The sequence below is a fragment of the Pithys albifrons genome, chromosome 7 (assembly GCF_047495875.1).
Source record: "Pithys albifrons albifrons isolate INPA30051 chromosome 7, PitAlb_v1, whole genome shotgun sequence".
NCBI lineage: Eukaryota > Metazoa > Chordata > Aves > Passeriformes > Thamnophilidae > Pithys > Pithys albifrons.
In genome coordinates this window covers 10061924-10088224 of record NC_092464.1, presented here as the reverse complement: position 1 = coordinate 10088224, position 26301 = coordinate 10061924, and the positions used below count along the sequence as shown (strand labels likewise).

Below are 26301 nucleotides of genomic sequence, written 5' to 3'. Positions count from 1 at the left end.
TACAGCTGGAAAAAAAAAGTAAACTTTATAATTTATTGAATTAAAGCTGTTGCCTTCTTTTAAAAATCTTGTCTCATAATATATGTCAACATAAATCACTTACCAGTGGGCAGGTTGGGGACAGATGAATATAGATGGTGTTTACAATTCTTCTTTTATAGTAATAAAAAATAATGATGCATATATTTGATTGTACTCTGCACCATTCTTCTAAGTCACTTTTTTCTTGCACAGTACAGAGTGCATTTATCTGCTGTAATCTGCACATCAAAAGTTAGACACGTAAATCTGAGTTAGTCGCTTTACATACCCTTGTACTCAGCACAGAGAGGTAGATACCTCTATTTGTCTTATTTTCTGATAGGTATCCAGGATATTTCAGAGCTTTTTCTTCTAGATCTACATCTGTCTTTACACAGATGATGAAGTGTGGGCTTGAACATCAAACTTTTGAACAGTGATTTATCATGAATCCATGATGCAGCTTTTCTAGTTAGGGATTTATTCTTTTTTGGCTTTGCATACCTTGTCACAACAGGGTGTTGGACCTAAATGCAATAGAAATAGATGCTGGTGGTAATAACTTTTCTCTTACATTATAATTGTGTTTTTTAACTTTAAAGTGTAATTATTCATAACTTCTGACATATTTCCTGTTATGTACCATTTACATCACTGTGATTTCAAAAGCATTTATGTCCAACCTATTCTCTTGCAATACAATTAAATTGCATTGGTTTGGTAGAAGGTGAGTTATCTAAAAGAGATTTCTGATTTTTTAAATTTCATTTCTACTATATTTTTCTCCATTTTTGGGGACAGTTTTCTGTGTAAATTTTGAAAAATGCAGCATTATAAGCCTAGAAAAATTGGCAACAGTGCTAAGGCCAGAGTCATGTACCTGAAAATACATGACCTATGGATACTTTTATGTAGCTTTATTGGTTTTCTGGGATAAATAATTTACGTGCCTATGATATACATTCATAGAATTTGTTGCACTAATTTGCCTTCCTATAACCCTACTATTTGAAAATAGGGTTGTCCTGCCAAGAGGTATCTACTCAAAGAGAGTATTTTTGAGAGATTAAACACAATAGAAAATTAGCTTTTACTTTTGTCTCTGTATCCCCATTAGTTCATTTCCTTTGCCCCCTGCTCTGTGTGCTGATTGCTTTGGATACATCGCTAATAATAACCCACACCTACTCGCCCTGAAGAGAAGCCCAAGACAGCCTTTAGGTGAGCCAGCTCGGGTTCAAGGAGCAGGTTGGTTACATCAGGGTGTATAAACTGATTTGCCCATTTTCTCTGCAGGACTAATTAGCCCAGGCAAAGTGCCAGATTAACTGGTTCTGCTGTGCAACGCAGCCTGTTAAACGATACCTCACATACCTGTGCTTGCTGCCAGATTTGCTGGGAATGCTTATCTGGGCTACCAGCACCCACTGCTGGGGGCCTGGGCAGCCTCGGGGAACAGACTGGCAGAGAGAGCTGAGCTGGGCTGGGATGCTCCTGGTCACCAAAGGCCCCTCAGCTCTCCAGGGGTTGCACACTGCTCAAATAGTTACATGCTTTGAAGGACTTGCTGATTTTCACTCCAATTTTATATGATCTCTTTTTGTATATGCATATAGGCATTTTTCCCCTTAGGAATTATGCTACTGAAGTGTAGGCATTTGTATGCAACAATGATAAATATCTGTGTTTCTACATGTGTATATTTTTGTTGAGTAAAAATTGTTTTTATAGAGTGTCCTTGTGGTTAGCAAAGGATATGGAGTGTTTGAAATACCAGCATAGCAAAATGGCCATATCAGGGTAAGAACCAGCTGCCAGTTTCCTGTGGCAAATGTGTAATTCCTGTTGTCATTAGTGTCCTCATATCTGCTGTAAGAGAATAGTTCCTTGAGAAATATATTCAATGTAACATTGCATATTCTGCACCAAATTACACCTCAGCACTTCAGGTATTCTTCCATCCAGGAAAAATAAAACATTCAAATTTCTGAAGGCAATTTCATTCTGATCTTTACTCTCTAAAGGAAGAAAAAACCCACCTCCAATAAACACTCTGCATTTTCCTATTCTTGCCCTTACCACCTGCACAAAATAAAAATAAAAAATAATAATAAAAATAAAACCAAAATAAAAATAAAAATAACAATAAAACCAAAATAAAAAAATAATACTAAAAAGAAAACCCAAATTAAAAAAAAAAAAAACAATTAAACTGTTCCCAATAGTCAGAAAAGAAGAAACATAGGACAGGTGAATATTATCTTTTGCTTTTCTAAAGGTAGAGGGCTTGACACACATATATAGCAGCAATTTTTTTATGGAAATGCTTGCTGTTGACAATGTAAATATGACTCCATGTGAAACACTTGAATGATGTAACTCAAGCCATTCTGCTCTCCCTTCTTCCAGCAGGAGACCATTCCACAATCTGACAGACCTCACCCTGAGGGATTATTTTGTCCTTGAATTTATTTTAATGCTTCTTATCTCAATACCACCCTAGGGCTGTATAGAAATCTCTATGGGCTTCCTTGAGAAATTTCTCTTCTTATTCACTTCAAATCCCTAGCAAAGGTTCTCCTTTCCCAAACCTGCCTCATGCTACCTTCATTCGCAGCTTGACATTGAGCCTTTTTCTTCTTTCCCCTCTGGCTCATCCATTCAGGAACAGATTCATCAGTCATGAGGATTGTGGGGTGGAGGCAAGTTCTGAGGGGGACTGGTGTTTGCAACGTAAAGGCAAAGCAGAAGATCAGGAACACATTCATGCTTGATTCATAGAGAGGGTTCTACATAGTTTCTTCTAGAGCTGTAAGCGTCTTGCATTCTGGAGACACAGAATTCCCAACTGTTTATTTTACAAACTCTTTTTTAATTAAAAAAAAAAAAAACTAAATTTCTGGGTTTAAGGTCATTTACTTTCTTTTGTGACCAGCTTGTTATACAACAATTCTCAAAGTGTTTATTCCTATCTAATGAAAAGGTTATGGGAACTGCTAGAACATCAAGGGTCATATGCTGATAATTTTAATGATACATTTATTTATTTGAAATACTTTAATAACCTCTTGCTAAGCTTCAAGTAATGAAAGACCAAAGGAGTAATACTTTTGCAGTTCCTTGATGTCCTCAGAAGAAAAAAAATAGTTGTAATAAATAAATAAGCAGATAGAGTTATTCAAAATGAGCAAGAGTCATCTCAGATTTTGACCCTGCATGTTCAAGTAATAAGGTCTATCAACAGAGAAGGAGTTACTGAATCTAAAGCCTTTAAGATTAAGGAAAGACTTACAGAGTTGAGATCAAAAACCCTGGAGCTTTGGTTCCTGAAAACTGAGTGATTTTTCAGACGGGCTGAATACTTGTTTGAAGACTTTGAAATGCTGTGAGATGATGTAATGCTGTAAGACCACAAGAGCTCTGAGGCCTCAGACATTGTTGCCTTTGCTTGCTTTGGGTCATTTGCCTGGACTAATTTAGAGGATGCTGCATGTAAAAAAAAAAATCTTAAAATCCTCACAAAGAATAAGTTAGAAAGAACAAACTTCATGATACCCCACATATGGTAAACTACAAAAATTTATTTAAAGCTCTCTGGAAAGGTAAGATGGGAAAATGCTGTGAAGCAGTGAAATAGTGTGCTATTCTGGATGGATTCAGCCTCACCAAGAAGAAACAGTTTTTCCAAACTGTAGACACCCCAGTCATGATAGCTTTGTGTTCCATTGGTTTGATTCTCTCCTGTCTCACATTTAATTAATTTATAGCTGTGCAACTGGTATGATTTAAAAGCAAACACCTTGCAGAAAAGGTAAATGGCACTGTGTAGTGCCAAGGTATGGATTACTGTAATTAATGAGCCAGAACACTGAGCCAGAGAGGGAGTGCAGTGAGAGTTAAAAAATATGGTCACAAGCAGGGTGGTTTGAAGGCAACAGGAGGCTATCCCAGACTTGTACCCCTGTACAATGTGAGTAAGTTGCACAGGGAACCTGATGCTACATCCTCATGGCTCTTCCTAGGCTCAGGATTCACTGAATGCAGTCCAAACACACTTACTTTTAATGGAGAAGGAAAAATGGAGGTCCATTAGAATAATTTAAATTACATTTCTCTACTCACATCAACATACATAATTGTGTTAAGCATATGCTAATACGTGACTATGAAATAAGGGAGTTCAGGATTCTGAGGGGAATGAGGAAGACATACCAGGCCCCAGACTTCAGGAGATCAGACTCTGGCCTTTCAGGAAACTGGTAGGCAAGATCCTTTGAGAGGCAACTCTAAATGAAAAAAAAGCTCAGGAGAGCTGGCAGGTATCCAGGGACAGAAAGGACAAGATCTTTCCTAGTACTCAGGAAAGTGAGTTGTACCAGGAAATTGTCTTGGGAAGTGAGGACTGAGTTCCAGTGCAAAAAGGGTGTATATAGGAAGGACAGACTAACAGGAATGGCTCTAACACTGCATTAGAAGCAAAAGGAAGGGGAAAAAAAAAAAGAAGAAGACCAGGGCCCACATCTGAATGGGGCAGGTGATACAAACAGCCAAATGCAGAATAGGCAAAACTGCTCAGTATCTTCTTTGTGACTTGCAGCAAGAGAAATTCTCCCCAGCCAATATACACAGAGAGAGTTTTCAAGGAGAGAAACTACAATCTGCAATAGCAGAAGACAGCTGAGTCAAAGATCTCTAAAAAAATTTAAACACAGGAAAGTCCATGGGTCAAGACAGTTGCATACAAGGATGCTCAGAAAGGTAGCTGATATCACAGAAAGGCCACTCTATCTTCTTTGAAAATTGTAAAAACTGGGGTTTAAGAACTGGGGTTTTCTTCAGAAACAGCAAGAAGGAATTATCCAGGAAATGAGAAGCTGGTCAGCTTCACTTTGATCCCTGAGAAAATTATGGAGTATGTTCTCTTGGATGCTATTACTGGGCACGTGAAGGACAAGATGATGACTGGGAGTAGCCAGCATGAATTAATCAAGGGCTAACCACATCTGACCAACCTCATTGCCTTCTGCAATGAAATGACAAGCTCTGTGGATAAGCAGAGAACAGTGGCTGTTATCTACTTTGACCTAAACAAGACTTTTGACATGATCTCCTGTAGCATCCATGAATTTAAGTTCAGACATTTCAGTCTCAGTGAGCGTATTAGTACAAAGGTGAAGAATTGTCTGAATTGTTGGAATCAAAGGGAATTAATTAATGGTTTGTAATCTGCTTGGAGGCCTGTTATGAGTGGAATAACATTTGTGCAACTGGCAATATTTGCTGGAAAAACAGAAAATGTGACAGCCAGGAGCCAGCATTGGAATTCATGACTGAGTAGTAGTACTGTGTCAGCTCATTGCCTGGCAGCCTAGATGCTTGCTCATATTTGAGATAACAAATCTGCTTCCTTTCAGAAAGAGATAGAAAATACAGGTGGGAGACACTGCAGTGCTGAATTCTTTGCTGCAAGGAGAGAGAGAAGTAAAGGAATCTTAAATATGCAGATGTACCTGGAGACTCTTGGCACAGTGACTCTGATAGGAGACTTCAAGCCTGGCCAGTGAGAACTCCTTAGGGAGCATGCGAGGGTGAGGGGGATGAGAGAGACATGTCAGGGATAGGAGCAAAGAATGATGTGATGTGGGTACTCTAGGTAGTGCTCCAAAATTGAACTAAGAGGGCTCTGAGGCACAGGAATGTGCTCAGAACATAGCAGAATTTCCTAATATTTATTGGTTCCTGGAAGATTTTAAAAGGAAAAGACAAAAAAACTAATGCAGCATCATCCTATTTTTTCCTTTTGGCAATGTACTAAGGCTCAGTTTGGGATGGATCTTTTAAATATGTATCCATTTTCTCTCAGAAATCTAAAAATTTTCTCTCCCACCACTCAACTCCATCATAATGACCTGTGGTATTATCCTGGTTCCAGACAGGACAGGGTTAATTTTTGCAGTAGCCAGTAGGGAGCATGACCAGGACCCTGAGATTGTTCTATTTTTGCCTATTCCTGTGAAACTAGACACTCAAAAAGTTTTAATGGAGAAAGACCTACAGGTTACCTTTATTAGAAGCTTTCAAGGCACAGACCAGAAGGTCTGCATCACTGTAACCAGGAATGATGCAATTTTGTAACTTCTCTAGTAATTTACATATGAGATATCAATAACCAACCATGATCTTTGTTTCCCTCTGTGCTCCACCCATAGGGGTCCTCAGAACTGCCCCTTGGAGATCTTCCAGGACCTCTAGGACTTCTTGTGTTTTGTCCTCTCACTATCTACAGGTAGCTGCTCACAAACACCGTAGCCTTGGCAGGGCATGAGAAAGCTCAAAATTTGTGAGAAAGAGCTTTAGTAACTGACTGTAGGATGTGAGCAACCTAGAAGAATCTATGCAACTTATATGATTCTAAAACTCTACAAAAACACACTAAAATCCTGAGGCATCACTATAACCACCTCACATCATGCCAGGGATGGTGGGAAGGGAGTCTCTTGCAGGGAGAAGCGCCCTCTCCAGTTGCAGTTAAGTGTGGCAGAGGGAGCGGTGGGATAACGCTGGTTCCCACTTGGAGGGAGCGGGAATGATGGCATGGCTGTGGCCAGGTTGGGTTGAGCTCCATGGTGAGCATTTTTCAAGTGATTCACTCTCTCTCCCTCTCTTGTACACTTTTGATATCATTACTGTTGCTATTACTATTCATTTTTTCTTATCTCATTGTTATTATCTCAGCCTGTTGTGCCTCCCGTTCTCCTCTGCATCCCACTGGAGGGGGAAGGGCAGGGGCAGGGAGGGGACCGAGCAGGTGGCACTGTGGTTTCAGTGGGAGCACTAAATTGGGGCATACCATTCCTAAACTGCAACAGGTATACAGGCTTTTATTGTATCAGTATCATCTTTCCTTAATCAACAGAGCACAATCTGGAGTTTGCTGTAATAGGTCCTGTTTCAGATGATGAATCGTCCACAGCATTAATCCAAAAACTGTCCCTACTAACAGGAAAGCTATTTCTGAATACACTTTTCCTGTTGTCCAAAGGCCAGGAGACATAGTTGCAGGTCACATTGTCAATCTCTAGCATGTCTTTCTGAAATGTTAAAAAAAAAAAAAAACAAAGCAAGCAAACAAAAAACCCCCAAACAAATAAAAATAAACAAAAACCCCAACCACAGTTGAATTTTGTGGGTTTAGATTTCAGTGAAGTCCATGGTAAAATTTCTGCACTAAACACTGTGATATCAGGATTTTTCCTTCAGATCTAGAAATAATGGATCCCAAGGATATCAGTGTTTCAGAGGGTTTAAACCACAGGGGGTGCTGCTCACAGCTTAGCTGTACCACCTTGAACCAGTGGCCCTCACTGGCCTCCATTCTGTTGTGGTGACATGACAGAGCTGCCAAACTCCCTGGGTTACCCCCAGCTTAGCTCTCTATCTCACTCCAATTTTTTACACTGTCTGTGAAATAACCATACCCATAAAGGAATATAAATATATAATACTGCATATTTAATAAAGTTTCATTTTCTTAAAAGAGTATTAATGACAATTTGTAAAGAAAATAAATAGAAAGAAGAAGATAGACAGAAAAGAGACAGGTGAAGAATGATATGAAGCTATTTCCCTTGCTACAAGAGCCTTCTGCCTTGTGCTATGGCAGGGCAAGTTGAAAACCTGTAATTGTGCTCACTGACAGGCTGTCTCGAGAAACAAGCGTTTGATTGTGATCATCCTTGACAAAGATATAGGGCACAGGCACCCATGGACGCCTAATTTATGGATTTTATCTTGTTTTATAAACTGTCTGTAGGGTTAAGTTGCTGAATAGGAAATGCAAAGTGAGCTGGAGACAAGGTATTTGAAAAGCAGAACTCAAGGAAGAGTAATAATAACGACAGCCCAAGGAGATCAGAGAGCTAAAACACTACTTCAGCTAAATAAACAAGGAAACCTCTGACCTCTCTGAAATCCAGTAAGCTGGTTGTCAGTCTAAGAAATAATGTTGCTTTATCAGCTCACTTTTAAATGGGCTCAAAGTAACAATTGTTAGATGTATTTATAATAAAGAAACTTTGAGTTAATCTATAATTTTATTTTTGTGCATGGATTGCTGCTGTTTTCCCAAAGGTAGATTTCACATTTTCCCATAAGAAATTTCCTTACCTTTCTTTGGAAAAAGACAGCTAGCTGAGGGTAAAAAAAACCAAAGCAAAACAAAAAACCAACACAGTATTTGGCCCAGCTGATGTCTTTAGGTCTATAATTTTATTTCTTTTTATCCTGAACTGCTCCGTGGTAGTGTTTGATTACAAATTCCAGGCTGGGGTGGAACTTAGAGTATTTTTAGCAATATTTACAGCTGACAGGACCATGAAGGATTCTGTTTATGGCAGTAGGGTGCTTGGTGACTTCCAGCATATCACTTTCATCTCACTGTTTCACAACTCTCCTTTCTTATACGCAAGACAAAGACTTTTACTGACACAAGTATTGCTGTATAAAGGGGAAGTGTCTACATTATGCAATTTCTTTCCAATCACAAAACAGAAGCAGCTTGATATGACTTTTATGTATAACTGAAATTGATGTACAGCAGTTATGTTTTAAGTGAATCCAACTGACTGCCTATGAAAATGTGACCCTAAAAAACCAACAGGGTGTGATTCCCATTTGACAGCACCCAGATGGAGCACAGCAGAGAAATCAGGGAGGAAATCAGAACTTCACACCAAATTTCAGCCCGGGATGAACTTCTGAATTATGACCTAAGAATTATGCACAGAAAAGTACTCTTCCAGTTAGGTCTAACAAAGACCAAGCTGCTGGGGACAACTTACAAACATAAAAGAGTTTCACATGAATTTGTATTCATATTTTATACTGTGATCATAACCAAAAAATTGTTCAGACACCTTTGCTCTCATCAGCCAAGTAACCAACACTATACCTTGTTCATGAGTGCTCAAACAAAACTGCAAAACAGGAAAAAAATGTGAGCTCTGTAGGGAAAACATGCTTTTTTCAGAGTTGAATTCTTAATAAAGTGAGATTAATTGGGCTGTATTTAGATGCAGGGATGTTCGGGGATGGCTTCAGCTATGGGACTGAGGCAGACACACTCTGATAGCTCGAGCTGCAAAATGGGGAATGTTATCTATGGCTCCTACTCACTCATTTTGCCAAGGGCTATCATTGCCATGGCAGCTCAACAGATCGGGGCATGTGTCCAGCCGTCCCCTGTCACTGCCAGGCCCAGGGAGGGCAGAGCCTGCCAAGATGCAGCATTTCACCTTGGCAGCCCACACACAAACATGGGTTCTGCTCCACACTTGTAATTTCTGTGCAAGGACTACCAGCTGCAACCTTTATTAGCAGCATCTTAGGTTCCCTCAAGTGTGTGCTCTAGACTTTGCCAGGGAGCTTGACTGTCTGTATTTCAGATGCTAAATATATGAACAGTGGCAAATATTGTGTTAATTAGAATCAGGTATGTTGAAATACATTTGAAGGAAAAGCTAATAATGGAAATAAAGGATAGTTATCTACTTATTAACACTTTTCATAAAACCACTTTTTTGCTATTACCTGGCATGCAGGTATAAAATGTGATCAGCATCTTGAATATGACAAGAGTCTCTTGATTTTGCCATAATAATGATCATGGTCCTTTGAAAGTCATTATTAATTAGTAATTAAACTAAGCAGTGAATAAAATTAAAAACTACAAGTGTGAAAAAGACCTAATGCCAAAGTTAAATCCATTAGTCAGTTTAATTGCTTTGTGATTTGTTGAAGGCTGAAAATAGGTTGTATAATATTAAATGGCAGGAAAAATAGGTTAAGTATTTTAACTTAATTGATGTTAAAAAAGCAACCTCTGCCTACTTTATAAAAGAGATTTCAGAGTAGTTTCTTCTTCACAGTCTACTGACATTTGTAAATACAAGTAATATTAGTAGTTTTTGTAATCTCTCTGGTCCAAATGCCCAATGTGTCATATATCTGTCTCTGAATTACCACCCTGTTTGCTGATAACAAGCCTAATAATAGAATAACTGGAATGTCCTTCTCAAATATTACATTTTAGTTAAAGCAGAATTTAAATTCACTGGGGTCAGTTCAGACTTTCATTGGATATGCTAAATATTCAAGGTAAAGGAAGCCTTTCAAAATAGGAAATCAATACATGCATTCTGTGGCATCAGATGGTGGGTCCTCCTTTGATGCTGCTCTGCTCTTCTATCCCAAGGACTTCATGTTCCACACCAAAGGCGACACTTCACTTTGAACAACTGGAGTTCAAACTGTGCATGGAAAACATATTTAGATACTCTGAGTGCTTTTCCCTTCAGATGTATTAGGCTGTATAAAATTGCTATTTTTCTTTAACTCTAACACTACTTCTGTTGAAATAAGTTTAAAATGTGGCACAGCAGATTTCAAGTGTGCTCTGGTTTAAAGGTGAACCAGCCAGGGAAATGAACTCACCACGAGAGAGAATATAAGTCAGAGGCTAAAATTTAATAATAATATTACAATAAATACGCTGACACAAAGGGAAATTGCTTTCAACTCACAAAACCCAGCAGTATAACCCAGTGTCCTGGGGCACAAACGCAAAGGGGTTTGCTGGCCCTTGTGCTGAGACTTGCGTGGTTCCCTCAAGTCCAAAGCAAAAGGAAGTGAGAAACCTGTTGGTGCAGGTGATGGCTGTAGTCTGGTCAAGAGCGGTGATCTCCTCCTGTCAAGGTCCTGCTGTTCCTCTGGATCCGACAAGAAGTTCCCAAGGTCTTCTTACCCACCACTTATGCACCCTCAGGGAGCATCCAGTCCCTCCCCCAGGGCGGGACTCACACAATGGGTGATTAACTCTGGAGTCATGGGGTATCCCTGAACTGTTGATGGCCCTTAGCAGCCATGCCCCCCCAGGCTGGATGTGAAGGTGCTAATGACTCCCCGGGCAAGTGCTGCTAATCATCCACTGTCCTTGGGAAATGAATAGAGGGGGTAGAATACACAGCTTTGCTCACCCACACACAGTGTTAACTGGTCTCACCTGCTGAACTAGGACAAAGTGCATAATAAAATTGCACAAGTAATAGCAAGGTAGTTAAAAACAGAGGTAGATGCCATTCTATGAACTGTATTTATATGTTGCAATTACGAAATAAGTGGTGTATTTTGATTCTTTTTAATGAATTGTCAGCAGTGTCCGTAATTTAGATAGGCTCATGTCTTTAAAGTATTCTAGCTACTAATATAATTTGCAACAAGTAATACAATGCTATATTTAAAAGTGTTTAAAATTAATCATTATTTAAGTATTACTATATTTTGATTTAATTTAAATATTGTAGTTCAATGCAAGAGTGTAATACATTATTAGCATCTATTATTTAATGTTATTTATAATATCAAACATGCTGTTGATATTTTTAAATAAGAAAATAGATGGGTAGATCATTAAGCAGTGTGGAATTAGGAAAATGAAAAAGGTGCATCTTCTCCCTGTTATCTCTGTTTCTCATCTGTCCTTTATTGCGTTTTGTTTCACAAGATATTGATGATCTCATGAATATTCAAACATTTGCCAGTTCTATTCTGGCACCATGCAGCATACAAACAAAACACGTACACTTTACATATAATTACATTCTACATGTATCTCTGTCTTCCAAGACCTTGGTGCTTTTAGCTGTTGCATTTGAGTTTTTATAGGTATTGAATTTCTAACTTGACCCAAGGAATTATCCAGATACAAAATTACAGAATATCTGATTAAGTTGGCCATCAAAAGCAAGAGATGTAGCAACCTGTTAATAATCTTCATTCATTCCCTCACCCATCCTACACATGGAAAACAAGCTTCCTTTCTTCTTTCAACTCCTCTTGTAAGGCAGAAGGACATTGAGCTTCTCATTCAATCTTTGGTGAAACTAATTGCTTGAAATTACTCATTCTTTATATTTTCCCCATTGTTACCTGAAGGAGTTACTCTTGTGACCATGTAATACAGAGAACTGCTCTTTTGATGGTTCCTCCATTTATAGGAATTCCCACGACAACCAAATCCTTTCAGGATAACCCTGGAGGCACTTGTACTTCCTCATAATTAATCAGAATTGATTCTTATAACACACATACTTCTGCCTTTTTTTTTCCAGATGGAAAAATAAAAAACTTTAGTATTCCCTTATTTTAAAAACAGGCTGTGAGAACTGAATGAAACAATCCATATAATAAGGTATTTAATGTAACATAATTGCAGTACAAAAACACAATTTAATGAATCAGAAAACAAAATGGTTGCTGTAGTCTGTACTTAGTAAAACCCTTCTTGACATTTTAAAATAAATGAAATATTTTACAACTGTCATTTTTACTCTCTATTCTCTTTAATTTTTCTTAACGCTCTATGTTAGTATTACTCACTACTATGTTATATTCTAGACTGTATAAAATAATAAAATTTATGGGTTGAGGATAAAATACTGAATTTTTATTCAGAAAAAACCCCAAAATTACTTTTGAGTTTGAAACTACACTCTCAGAACTATGGGAAAACACAGCTGCAAAATTTTACCCTTCATGTCTGGTTGACTAAGGCTGTGTTTAGCAGGGCTATCCCCTTCTTTCCATCTTGATTTTTTACCCATTAATCTGGGAACCCTCTTTCTCAAAAGATCACCTACCTATTTCTCTATTCTGCAAATCAGTTCATGGAGTCTTTGCTGCAATCCCCCGTCTGCTCTTGGGGTATCTTGGCTGCACGTCAATTGGGTGGTGACATTCTGTTCCTGTTGACACTGTGGAAGTGCCTCTCTATCAATCATAAGGGAAGGAGGCAAGAAACTTTTACTAAATGCCTAATTTTCAAGTATCTAAAACTGTATTATGAAACCGCCTTTGAATTACAGATTGCAAAATGCAGGGAGTAGCCAAACCTAATCTGAAGTCCTGGGTAGTTTTTTCCTTACCCCCATCCCTCTGTGTTTCCACGAGTCCATCCCTCTCCCTCCTCGCCCTCGGTGTCTGCCTGCCTTGTGCTTGGGCTGGCAGAAAACCCACTTGGGTCCTTTAACCACCTGTCATTTATAAGGTGATATTACACTGCTTCAAGAAGAGACCTTTCTTTTCTCAAAAAAAAAAAATCTTCCTTTTACTTTTTCATTTTTCATATAATGTTTTGATTTTTAGTCTTTCCAATGTCTCCAGTTTTGCTGCCATGAGGTAGTTCAGCTCTGCTGTGATGACCATGAAGATTTGTGTGCTGCAAAAACTAAGCAATAAATCCCAAATATTAGCTGGTATTGAATTCTCCCAAATTTTTCTGTTTCTCTTCTTCACTTCGCTCCAGTGCTTTTGGCTCATGATTCATCAGCTGAACATGTCTTAAAGTGCTTGGCGGTATAAGAACAAACTGATCCCAAAATAAAAATGCTCTGCTGATCCCAGGTCTAAGAGATGATGGTGCTTTGAGGGCAGCAGGTTTCCTCATAAAAAGATGCAGAACCTATTTCAATGAGTGGTTTATCAGTACCTCAGAAATATCAGGATGGAATTATACAGTTTCTTGTGAAGAATCACTCCTTGAAGGTGTTATTTATATATATTTATAATCACAGAAAAATTTAAGTTGGAAGGGATGTCTGGAAGTCATTGAGTCCAACAACCAGCCTCAAGCAGTGCCAAATCTGAAATTTGTCTTCTTGAGGCCCCGTTCCACTTGAATTGTGGAAATGTCAATGAATTCTACAGCCTTTCAGAGCAGCCTGTCCCAGTGCTCAGTCATCACCAAGAAAATAGTTTTCTCCTTCTGTCCAACCAGAATTGCCTTTGTAGCAATTTCACTCGAGTCGTTTTGGTGTGAGTCCCTGTAAAAGTCTGTCTTCACCTTTTTCATAACCTGCCCAAGGAGCAGTCAGCAGCATGTAAGTTACCATTTGGACTTACCTTCCCCATGCTGAACAAACCCAGTGGTCTCAGCCTCTCCTTGAATTCACGTTCCAGTCCTTTTAGCGCCCTTTCTGGACTGTCTCTGATTTTCCAATGCCTTTGTTTCGCACACTCAGAACTGGCAATAACGAATGTGAAACTATTATATGAGTCAGCCACCAGGGATTAAAGCAGTGGCTGCAAACACTGCATCTGGCTACACAAAGAAAATGCTGGCAAAGTTCTGCAAAGATGAAGAAGAACAAGACAGAAATGCCCTTCATCCCCACAGTGTTCAGCAAAGCAACAGAAGGGCACCAGGGAAATTCAAATTATGAAACATTCTTGATGAAATATTAATAAAACCATACTATGGCCTTAATTGCTATAATTTAACACCCTGTATGGTATAAATATTTTAGAAACATGGTAAAATGGAACATTAAGAAGGGGTCAAGGGATAATAATATACATTAATCTTCATTGGTGGAGATGTATACCTCATACTTAATTTATGCCTATACTACTATTCTGTATTCAGTTTTGAACAGTAGTGGCTGGAATAAGCAATATGTATGTATCTTAATATTGAGACATGCATGTTATGTGTGTGTGTGTGTTGATTATTGTAGGTATTTATAAAGTACAGGGCTCTAATATGTGAAATGTATAGAAAGGAATTTAAAAGGCTTTCACAAGAGCGTCCGCTCCTTTAGAAATCAGTCACGGATCCAGCAGTCTACAAAAGCAAGAGGGTCAAGAAATATGCAAACCACTTTCTCACAAACTTATTTCCTGAGGAAGTCATTATCTGTACTGCCCTTGTAATAGCCACCTTTCTTTTTCAGTAGCAAATATTTCTTTTGAGGCTAGTTTCCATATATTTCCATGAGGAGGAAACCCTGGAAACAAGCCTGTGTTACAGCCAGGGAGACCCCTGCAAGGATTGCTGCATGCACAGCCTCAGGGTTAGGTACTGTACAGCCTGTCTTGGTAGGAGTGTCTGCCTGGCAAACACAGCAGTCAGAGACAAGTCAGAAAACGTATCACCAAGCTTTTAACTCTCCTATAGATTTTCACCCCATAAGGGAGCTGTTGTGCTAATTTTTTTCAGAAATTAGCATGCAAAAATTGCTTGGAATTGCTGGCACTGTAATAGTGACCTCTGCCCATGTGTGCATAAAGGGGATAGGCATTTCATTTACATTTATCGAAAATTGTATGCAGTAATGATTTCTCTGTGTTAAATTGCATAATCCATACAAGTCTGACAGTCTTATAAAGGCTGTGGGCCAGTGTCCTCCTTTCAATGCATCAGTGCCAATGAAAGAGGTTATAACACCCTTGACAGACGTTGCTGCTGTCTCCTGTCTGCTGGTGGAACTGCTCCTGTGGTCACACTCTAAACCATGTCAGTCAAAATTTACCAGGTAGGCTCAACTAGTTTAAAGGTCAGATATTTTACTAATGATGCACATTTTGCAAAATTAAGGGGTGCTATTCACAAGAGTGTGTATCTGGCATTTTGATGGACAGTGACACTTTTACCAGCAGGGCAGACTTCTGATTCACAGTATTATTCCACAGCCTCTCCCTCTGTCTATTCACCTCTCCTCTTTAGTTCTAATATTTCTGCAGTTGCTTATGATATCTTTTTAAAAACCCAGCTTGGCAAAATGCTTTTTCTTTTGGAATGTACTGTTCTCCCACAAAGTGCACAGAGGTCTGAGATACAGAACAGCATTTTTGGCCAATGAGAGCTTTATTATCAGGTTTGTAACCCACTCGGATGGAACTGGCACCACAGGGAGTGGGACAGCCCAGGCTGCTTTTTTCCCACTTTGAAGGGGTGTCCCAAAAAATGTTTTCTGGTGTTAGAGGGCTGGTGCCAGCAGAAACTCATGCCAATAAGCACTGGGTTAAGTCTTCTGCAAAGGAGACACCTCTGTCACACCATTTACAGAAAAGAAAAGCTTTGCTTTTGCTTCCAGCACTTCTGGGAGAGCTGATCAGAGTGTCCTTTCCTGCCATTTCTCCTTATTTTAAATCCTGCCAATAAGTCTTTTCTGCTCCTAACAGTGAAACGGTGAAAGTGCTGCAGCTTTTAAAGGATTTATAAGGCTTAGCTGATCACATCACTTCCTATGCCAAAAAATAAGAGAAAGAATGTTCTATGGATGGATGAGCTTTGGCATTCTGCTGTTCTGTTGCCTAATATCAATTCCTTGTTATCTGTACTCCTTTCTGTAGCCAATTCTTGTCTCCACCAGTTTGGTAGACATAAGCTCTTTTGCATAGGAACCACTTTTTAGTTCTGTGCTTGCACAGTGTCTTTGCCACAGTGGTCCTGGTCATGAAAAGCATTTGTAGGTGAGGTTGTAATAAGCATAATATTTAGTGCTTGCCAGAATCTGCAAAGTAGCCATCCTTCACACACTCATCTCTCTCCTGTTAAATCCTTCTCCTCGTTCCCATCAAATGTGCAGACCCTAAGACACAGGCACATGCAAATTCTGTAAATGCATTTAGGACCCAGTTATCTCTGTAGGCAAGCTTTTATCTTCTTTATTTTGCACTCCTCTCATCCAAGGATAAACATAATGGGGTTTTATTGCTTTATTAAAGTTTGTTTAAAAAATATTGGCCTCTATTTCTGAACTATAAGGAGGCTTCACTGATTCTTCCCCTTCTTGATGATTTTCCAGAAATTCTTTTAAAAGTAGTCATGTAGCCTTCAGAGTTTTCATTAAAGCAGAATTATGAAAAACTGTTGTGAGAAACAATGGGCAAGTTAACATGTCCCTATTCGCTCTCACCTGAAAGCTTTATTGTGACTCCTGTTACTCATGGCATTCTTGGTAATAAATATTTTCATTTTACTCTGAGGCACAGCAAATAGATTTTGTTAGTGAATGACCTTGTGCATTAGCTGTGTTATTCATGATTTAGTGAGCCAGTCAGTTGAAATATTGCTAATGTTTTCACAACTCAGTCTTGTTACATTTGTGCCACGAGGATGACATTAAGTGTAGTTGTAGATGAATAACAAATAGCGTGTCTCGAAGTTGTGTTTTGGATCATTAAAGAAATGAACCTACAGGGTGCTATTTTATTAACTGAGGAAATGACTGGGAAAAAAAATGACAGTTCTTGAATGTGTATTTATTAAAAATAACAGTTTGGCATGCTGAGAATTAGTGGTAGTGTCCATTAAATTTTTCATAAACCAGTGCAAATGCACTACAGTGTCCATCCAGAGATTTGACAGATTTTAAATAAGTGTAAGAATAATTCATACATTTCAGGCTGTTTATATGAGAAGACTCAAAGTGGTGCAAGCAGGAGAGTGCTGAAAAAGTAGAGCACAACAAAGGTGAGGATTAATAAATAGAATCCATTATGGGTATTTTAAAATATTTTATTTTATAATATGAAAGAGGATCAGCGTACTCAGGGCAACCCTAGGGAGGAGTGGATTTCTTTAAAAGCGCAACTGTTCTTGGATTTCTTTTCCAGAATCTTTCCGTTTCTTTTTTGTTAAAAAAATAATGGAAACTCTAGAAAAAAGGGCTGGTAGACTTCTGGAGGGATGGTTTAGTCCTTTCCCTTACCCCAGTGACACATCATCTATTCTGAAGAAACCACAGAAGGTCAGTTAAGTTCCAGATAACTGAGTTTCCTAAATTTCTACAAAGCTACAACCACAGGTAGCAACCTCTGGATTACATCAATGGCTCTTTCTGCTTATAAAGCATCCCAGTTAATAGAGCTAGAAAAGTAAGAATGGGGGAAAATATGTTTTATCTACTACTGTTCCTAGACACTAAGAAAGTAATTTTTCTTCCTATTAGATGGAGATGGTCACAGAAGCTTATAATTTTTCTTTCTCTGAAGCATCAAAAGAATAAGGAACAGATCTTACATAAAGTTTATATTACTAAAGTAGACAGATGGTTCTTATTTAAAAATAATAAAACACAAAAAAGAGATGCAATGGGTACCCTCAGTGATCAAAATGAGGTACATGGAAGGAGAGAATGTTCAAATAGAAGCAAAAAAGCAGATACAAAACTAGAATATTAGCAACCCTTGAAAAGCTGAGTAAGTGTTATTATCAGTTTGATTTTTATAGTATTTTCAGCACAAGCAAATTAGAGCAATCTGTTGAATTCTTGACTATAAATAGGAGAAGGCAGAAAAACTGTTCTTTTATAATGTTATTCTGAAAATATGTTTATTTAAAAGGAAAAGAAAGAAGCTGTGGCCTTAAGCTTATTTAATGGACTGTGAGTTTTCACAGTGTGGTGAAGATGAGGAGGCAAAGACATCTCTGCACTGAAAGGGCTGAGAGAAGTCCAGGAAGTCCTTCTTACCCGCCTATCCCCTGGGACCCCAAGTTTCTAATTTTTAAATGCTAAGGCTGAACAAGTGATGGTGAACTTTAATTTTAACTAAGTAGAACTTTGAAAAGGACAATGAAAAGTTAATCTAGACATTAGTAAACATCCCAGCAATAACTTTGCAGAGAAGCATTACCTGCACTTGTGCTGGCAGTCAAAGCACTTTGGTCTGCTGTAGCATGTTCTACTCTACTTTCAGCTCAACATCCTGCAGGTTGTTTGATCTTAATTTTCTATACAGAGCTGAAACTAGTCAAAGAATTTTTGCGTGAACAAATTTTGATGTGAAAAGTGGAATGACACTCCTTTTTTACATTTTCTGCTAACACTGGCTGAATTGGTAGAACTTTTGCTATAAATAATGGATAAGTGTTTTTAGTATGCAAGCAAATTGTTACACATACATGCACTGCACTCTGTCAAGTGATGTGTAGCATTGAATTGTCACTGTTAAATTGGTCAATAACATTAAAAGTTGTCACTGTTAAGATTTCATTGAAATATATTGTGTATTTCTAAAACATGCCTATCCATAGAATGCTTATTTTTGTTGTTAGTACTCAAAATTCTAATGATAGACAACAATTTCCTTACGTTGTTTAGGAGGTTATTTTTGATAATGAGGTCCCAAAGCTTTGGGGGAAAAAAAGGAAAATATCAAGAATAGATAATTTTTTTTCATTTCTACAGTTCCATATCATGTGAACTGGACTTGTTCATGCTTCAAAAACAAAAGCAGGCCTTTCCAGACATATATTTATATATGATGAATAAATTATACCCATCTCAGTATGGGATAACTAAATATCTGGTGATACTTATTTGCTTCTCCTGACTGGTGGGAAACCTTCACTAATTTCTTTGTTGAGAGAGCGAAGTTAGTAGAGATGGATTCCACCAAGAAGCAAAAAAGCTCCAGAGATATTAAAAAAATGTGGTTTCATTATCCCGACTTCCTTTACTACAATTTCAATATCAGATTTTAGAATAGCAGTGTGCTCATTTTAAAGGAAAGTTAAGGGAAAACATACAATTGAGCAGTTATTTATTGAATAAGTGAAAATAAATCAATGCAAGCAGTCATGCAGAAAGAACATGTTTAAAATACATATTATGCAAACAGATAGCTACCTGAGGTCCTGATATAACAAGTCATTGCTGCTCTATCCTTGAATATTACCTGACCATGGGTGTAAGAATAAGATGGGTTAGAGTGGCAAAAGTGGCATTGTCTTGGTGAATAAGTTCAAAGAAAATATATAGCTCTCGACAGCTCTTCAAGTATGGCCCAATTTTCCTCTTATGGAAACATTCAATGTTGCTCTTTGTCTGACAAAGAGTTTTTGTGTGTATTTTTGAACAGAATTAAAGACAAACAGAGGTGGAAAATTCCTTGTTTGTGAGCAGGGAGATTTAGCTGCCGTGTACCCAAACCTGTGAGAATGCAAAGGTGCACAGGGAGCAGTGAGCCTTGTCTGGATTTCCATCTGCAGCTTTTATTGGCTAAGCAGGTTGTAAAGGATGTGTGCCCTCAAAATTGATGGAGATGCAAACAATATTTTAAATTACTCCAGGCAGCAAAGTACTGCATCTGAACAGATTGAAAGCTGAAATGTTGATATCAGAAATTAAATTAATGCACATGAGATTGAAACAATATCTAATTAAAATCATTTGAAAAATGACTTGAAAATTGAATATGACATAATATTTAGCGGGCTGTTGCTAGCACAGTGATGTGGCTTTGACTTTTCTGCAAGCATTTCCATTCCAGGCCTGGCTGCCAGTTAGCTAGAAATTACACATGAAGCAACTCACTTGTGCCATCACCCTGTAAAGACTGGAAGACAAAATACCTTTTGCCTGCAGCTTGTGTACATGTCCTTCACTAATTGCATTGAAAATTTTAGTAAAGGCACCCTTCTCACTTTATCTTGGATTAGTAATTTTTGTTTGAAGGTGATGCACTTTGAATGCTCCAGGTTGTGTTTTTGACTTGCAGTTGGTTGTTACTTCTGCCCAGGCAGAAAAGGTACAGATTCACAGGCTGTAGCCCCGGAGGAAGTTCCCAGGGCTGGGCACAGAATCTTCATTGCCACCCTGTAGACAAAGTCAAGGAGAGTTTGTCTTATATTCTAGAAAGTCTATTCCCCGAACATGGTTGTACCCAAGTATCTGATTCAATATCCATTTAAATACTTTTAAAGTACTTCAAACAGAGGAAAGTGAATGAGGTGGGAAAAAAACCCACTGTAACATTGGGTTGTTTATGGAAGACAGTGGCTGTAGAATTATCTGACAGCCCACAGGAAATCTGAATTAATTGCCCTCCATCACTTTATTGACTGGACATCCAGTCGATATAGTTAGCGAGTCTAGGGCATGAATTGGCTTATTCTAAAATGGACAGATAATAGAGGTCAGAGAAATCATAAGTACTTTCTTGCTACATTTAATTATATATAACACGTGCTCAAAGTCAGACACACAGCAGAAGAACAAGGTTTCCTTGTGGGTGACATAATCTTCCCACAAATACTTGTTGTATTTAGGGATGGTTTCTTCTTTGGGCAGTTAAATCCTTCAGCAGAGGGGAAGCAGATTGAGGAAACCTCTTGTTGAGACCCTTCCCCTTGTCTCCCTTGTGCCAGTGTGTGTTGCCACGAGTAAGGAGGGTGCAGCTGTGCTTGGCAATGTGCTTTACAGCAAACCTGTGTTATCCCTGTGTTTCTCAGGGTTTCCTCCTTCCAGAAGTCTGTAATGAGGCTGGAGGTCTGCTCAGAGCCCTCCATAACCTGCTTCATCTTATAACTGATGGACTCTGAGGTCAAACCTGCCAAAACTACACACTCAAATTCTTGACTGTGCCACTGACAGATAACTTTGCTAAAGGAAATAAACGTTTGCCCTCAGAAAGCACATCAGACCTCCCTCAGGTTAGTGAAGTCTGAGCAGTGACAATTCCTCCCCTTAAACACTCAGTAACACCCTCATCATACTCTCTAATAGAGCAAAGCCATTAAGTTGTCCCCATTGTAATTTAGATCACAGAAGAGACTTCCACAGACTCTTTCAGGTTAAAATAACCGGTACACAGAGAGCAGGCAAAATTATTCCACTGTAGCTACGTGCTTAATTATATGGAATACTGCATAAATTGTCAAGTGCAAAGAATTATTCTGATAAATTAAAATACTAATTAAATAGGCTATTGCAGAATTTTGAGAACATTATAGGGCCCCGCTTCTTCAGGTAATTTGCATATCCTTCATCTAGTGAATTTAATTTAAAGGCCTCCTTTTTGTGTGTGTTTGGAAGCTCTTTTTGTTTCAGTGGAAGATTAAAAAATGGATTTATATATGTTGCTAACTGCTTTGGGGGGGATTTTATTGGGGTATTTTTAATTTTTTTCTTTTTTTGAATAGCTGTTTTTATTATGCCCCTTTTCTTATGACTTTGTCAGTTCTCCATTACTATTACAGGATTTTAAATTGTGGCCATAAAAAAATAACTTTGATGGTATTAACCAGAATCATGATTTCCACTTCCACAAAATTTGCAACAGAAACTTCAGTGGCTATATACTTATATCTGAATAAAAGCTAGCAGGCAATACACTAAAATACTTCTAAAAATTTGGGACAATTTTCAAAGTATTATTAGCTGAATATATTTTCCCGCCACTTCTTCCATTTATTTATATTGAATATGTTTTATTGTTTTAAATTCTCCACAATAGTATGCATAGAAAAGGTTAAGTAGTTATATTCACCCATCCACAGCTTGAAGCAGCTGTTCGATATGTAGTTAGTGTTTCAGCTTCAGCACCATTTTTGACAGAATTTTTTGACCTTCCTGAGCAGCTTGTGGAGTTCAAGGTTGGCTAAAATCACTCCTGTACACGCCTGGAGTGAACACACTGGAGACTCTGCTGTGTCTCTCTGCACAGTCTGACAGTGCCTGAGCTTGACCATTTTCCGCTTATGATTTAATCAATAACACCTCGTGCCTTCATGCCTCCTAATTTTGGCAGGGTATCTGTTAGCATGGCTGTCAGACCTGTCCTTTTGTGCTTCAGCCAGTATCAAGGGCAAAGAAGGGATAAGGAAATCTTTTTTTGTTGTTTGTTTTTTAATATCAAAGCTTCCATAATTAAAGTCTGCAGGAAACCTATAAAAAGGAGGTCAAATATGTAATAGTAATTATAAAATTCAGTGATTCAGCAGACCCAATATTTTCTATTAACTGTTCATGTGGTAAGAAATTACACAGTGGGATTTAAGCCTTGTTGTTTACTTATGCCCATTTATTTTGTAGCCACTCTGCTGTGCAGTTTTCTTTATCCTAGGCTACCAAAGAATCATTTACTGGACCGTTCAGTTTCTTTGAAGGAGACTGTGGAGCTTTCTCATTTTATAAAACCTCTGTATTTTTGCACTTGGTAGAAATCTGCCTTTAGAGTGTATGCTGGGGTGAGGTGGTCAGTGTGGTACCGTGGCACCCCTTTGCAATGAAATTTACAGGCAGGTCATCAGCGACCAGTGAAACAGCATCCTCCAGAGCCCATCTCAAGGCTGAAAAAAAGATTTACTTAGTTTTTTTTTAAATTCGTACTACACAACATGTACAACTCTGCAAAACGTAGCATCAGACCTCATCTCTCAGGCAACTCCTTCTCCCATGGTCCCTGTGACTCTGGGTAGAATGAATGTGTCTGTGAATGTGTAAAGCAGGGCATAGACATTAAGTGCTGTGAGTATTGTGTGCAGTTTTTAGGCTGTCATCCAGCAAAACATGCACTCAAGCTTCTTAGCTTGGAACTGCAAATTCCTCTCTGCTTAATCAGTAGCTTATCAAAAAGATGCAAAGATAAAGGTGTGTGGGTCTAACAGGTGTACAGAGCTTTCATCTGTATTTACATTGAGGGCAATATTCATCCCTTGCTTAAGGCAGTCAGAGAGGTTTCTCTCTATTAGATTTGCTTGAGCTTTAACTTTTTGAGTCTTTGCACATATAAACTCTTACCAAAATCTTTCCTTAAGAGGTGAGATGGAGCCTAATCAACCAACTCAGCTCTGAAATAAATGTGAGTCATTTGTATTGCACTTTGGAGAAACTAAAAAAAGTATCAGTTCACAATAATCTTGCTTCTGAGAAATGTCTACTGCAATCTGAGCTGCTTTGAATGTTTCAAATGGCAGCAATTAAAGAGTATCTTTCACAAAAGAAAGAAAAATATGTTAATGCCTTCAAGTATTTTCATGTGAATTTACAGTGCACAGTATGTTCCAGGACAGTTCCTGAACTTTCTGGTAGGAAGGTTTCCTTTAGGCAACTTAAATCGAGAAGCCAAATCTATCCAAATTTTGTCTGTAATCAAAGGAGAGAGAGAGGTGCCTGCGGATGTGTGTGAAATAGTGGGATGACTCATTGTATTAAATGTCCAGCCCTTCCCAAGCACTGCAGAGAGAATCAGGATGACTCACTGGGATTACACAGCCAGTGACTAGGCAGCTAAAGGAAGGAGAGGTTAACAAGTCTGCCAGGCTTCATTTCTGCTCATAAATAAATCAAGCCAGGTGCCTGGGTTTTGGCCACAAGTCCAGCTGACTAGAAGGTTAAAGTATTCCCAACCAAAATTGGATGTCATTACCCACATACTCAGCTAGGAATAATATAGTTCTGCTGATCCCAGAATTGTGGTTGGGCATTGTTTTGTGAGACTACTGATGGTCAAAGGCCGAAATCATGTGAAGATCACAGATTTAAAAGTATGGGCAATTGTACAGCAATGTTCAAGTTCATGCCCTGGGCATGTTTGAATTGCAAGTAATGTTGTAGCCATAGTGATTATTAGATTGCTACCTTCATCTAGCTGTTTTATGCTGGATTGGGTTCTTTTAGATATATTGTCTTTATGATACAGAAGCTGATAAATATGAAAAAATTAAATATGAAAAAACTAAACTAAAAAAAAACCAAACAAAATCATGCATTGCATCCTGGTGTTGTGAAATAAACTCTTTATACTCCATTCTAGATAAGAGTCTGTATTTGTTGTGAAATTTCCTACACAGTGGCAGTTCTGTGGTAGTGGTAAGGTGCTGCCTTGCTCTTCAATGCAAGGCAGACAGTGGGCAGTTTCCACTGAAGAGAACTTTCCAAGCATATTTTGTATACACATTAAATGTGTGTGATGCTGTGTTTACAAGGGACATAGAATTAGCTTGGCTTTGTTTTTCATGTCATAATGAGCAATTAATAGCATAAATGTGCATTCAAAAAGCTGACTAGCAGAGCTGCTCTCAGGAAAAGGTATTCCATAGGTGACAGGCATAGGAACCGTTATGAATATATTGATGAAGGAAAAAAGGTTGGTTGCAAATGCTGTAAAATCATGCATTTTCCAGATTTCCTGCAACTCTTTCAAACTTATTTTTTCCTTACAGCCATAAACAAAGAGAAGCTTGAAAGAACAACTGGACTGAAAATTCTGCAGACTGGTGTGGGGAAGGTAAGTGGCTTGGAGGCATTTTATCTTCTCAAAAAAGTTTTAATTGTTGGGTTTTTTTAAGAAATCCTGGAGCTCATGAATTTTTGTGAGCTACCAGTCTGATAGTGCTAAGGGCCTTTTTATGATACAGTTGCATCTGTCAAAATACAATCTGCTTCACAAATAGCACTGTATCCCACAGAGAAAAAAATACCATCCTTATGAGAACACTGCAGCCAGCTTTGAGAAATGCAGTGTTTGGCTTTGTTGTATCCCAGGAACAAAATCCCCAAAGCTGAGCATGGCAACTGAAGTCCCCATATTATTCCCCTTGGTTTTGATGGAGTGCTATCTCATCTAGATCAATGAAAGTTTAAATTTGGGGTAAAGAGTCTTCAGATATTTGAGAGAATCTGACAGTGAATGGCTTGCTTAGTTTTGGATATAACTTGAAACATAAATAAAACATGTGTCTGTTATTACAGTGATATCACTAAGTAAAAACTCCACTAAGCAGTTCATCATTTATTAATAAACATGATGCTATCTGCTAAGAACCTTGTATGAACCACAGTTGATTGCTAATTCTCGTGCTAATTTTGTGTACACAGTTATCTTTTTTTTCCTTTTAATTTAAATAGTTTTGCTGGTGGTGAATGCTCACAGGGGCTAGACAAATGCCTTTTTCTTGTGATTACATTATTCTCAGTATTAAAAATAATGTAGGAATATATTCTCTTTTTTTTTTTACTGATTTTTGGGGTTTATATTTCTAATTTTTATCAGTTCATGCCTAAGAAACTTACCTTGACAAGATTTCTGAAGTTCATTGTGCAAGTTCATTCATGTTACTAAAAGACTTGGTTCTGGAGAGGTAATAATACCAAGACCTTCTGTGATGCTCAGGGCCAAAGCTGTAAGAATTAGAACTTGGAAACAAAGATAGGAGAAGTCATCAGAAAATGAAAGCCATCATCTCTCCTAAGCTGATTTAACCAGCTATGTTTGTTTAGGGTGCATAACCTGAGGAACTGGGAGGTATATCCTGGAGCGTGGCTGTGCACCTTAGGCAATGTCCTGACTCCAAGCCAGACTGAAGCTTGTGTTTGTGTTATCTGCAACCCCTGGTTTCTGTTAAATAACAGGAGAACCAGGACTGTGGCAAAGACTCAGTAAAATTACAGATTCAGTAAAATTTCACCCAATGGCACTCCTTATGCTAATGGAATACTTCTGTGAGTTTTTCCCAATTCCAGACATTGAATTAATTCCAGGTGGCTTCAAAGTCAGCTTGAAAATGAAAGCCCACTTCACTTCAGAAGCTTACTGTCAAATTTATTGTTATATTACATGCGGTCAATGGGGAAAGAATGAACTGTTGGATATTTGAAATGCAGGAAGTTGTCACTGGTTCAGTTCATCATTAATCCACATTGCAGTAACAGGGTT

At 38.3% G+C, this 26301-nt stretch overlaps 1 protein-coding gene across 1 annotated transcript in view; it reads left to right on the top strand.

Moving 5' to 3' along the window:
- PTPRN2 (protein tyrosine phosphatase receptor type N2) overlaps window positions 1-26301 on the top strand; it is a 652515-nt gene that overhangs the window by 382039 nt on the left and 244175 nt on the right. Inside the window, exon 12 of the mRNA XM_071560012.1 lies at window positions 24809-24873. Coding sequence (XP_071416113.1) covers window positions 24809-24873 — 65 coding nt within the window. The remainder of the gene's footprint in view (window positions 1-24808; window positions 24874-26301) is intronic.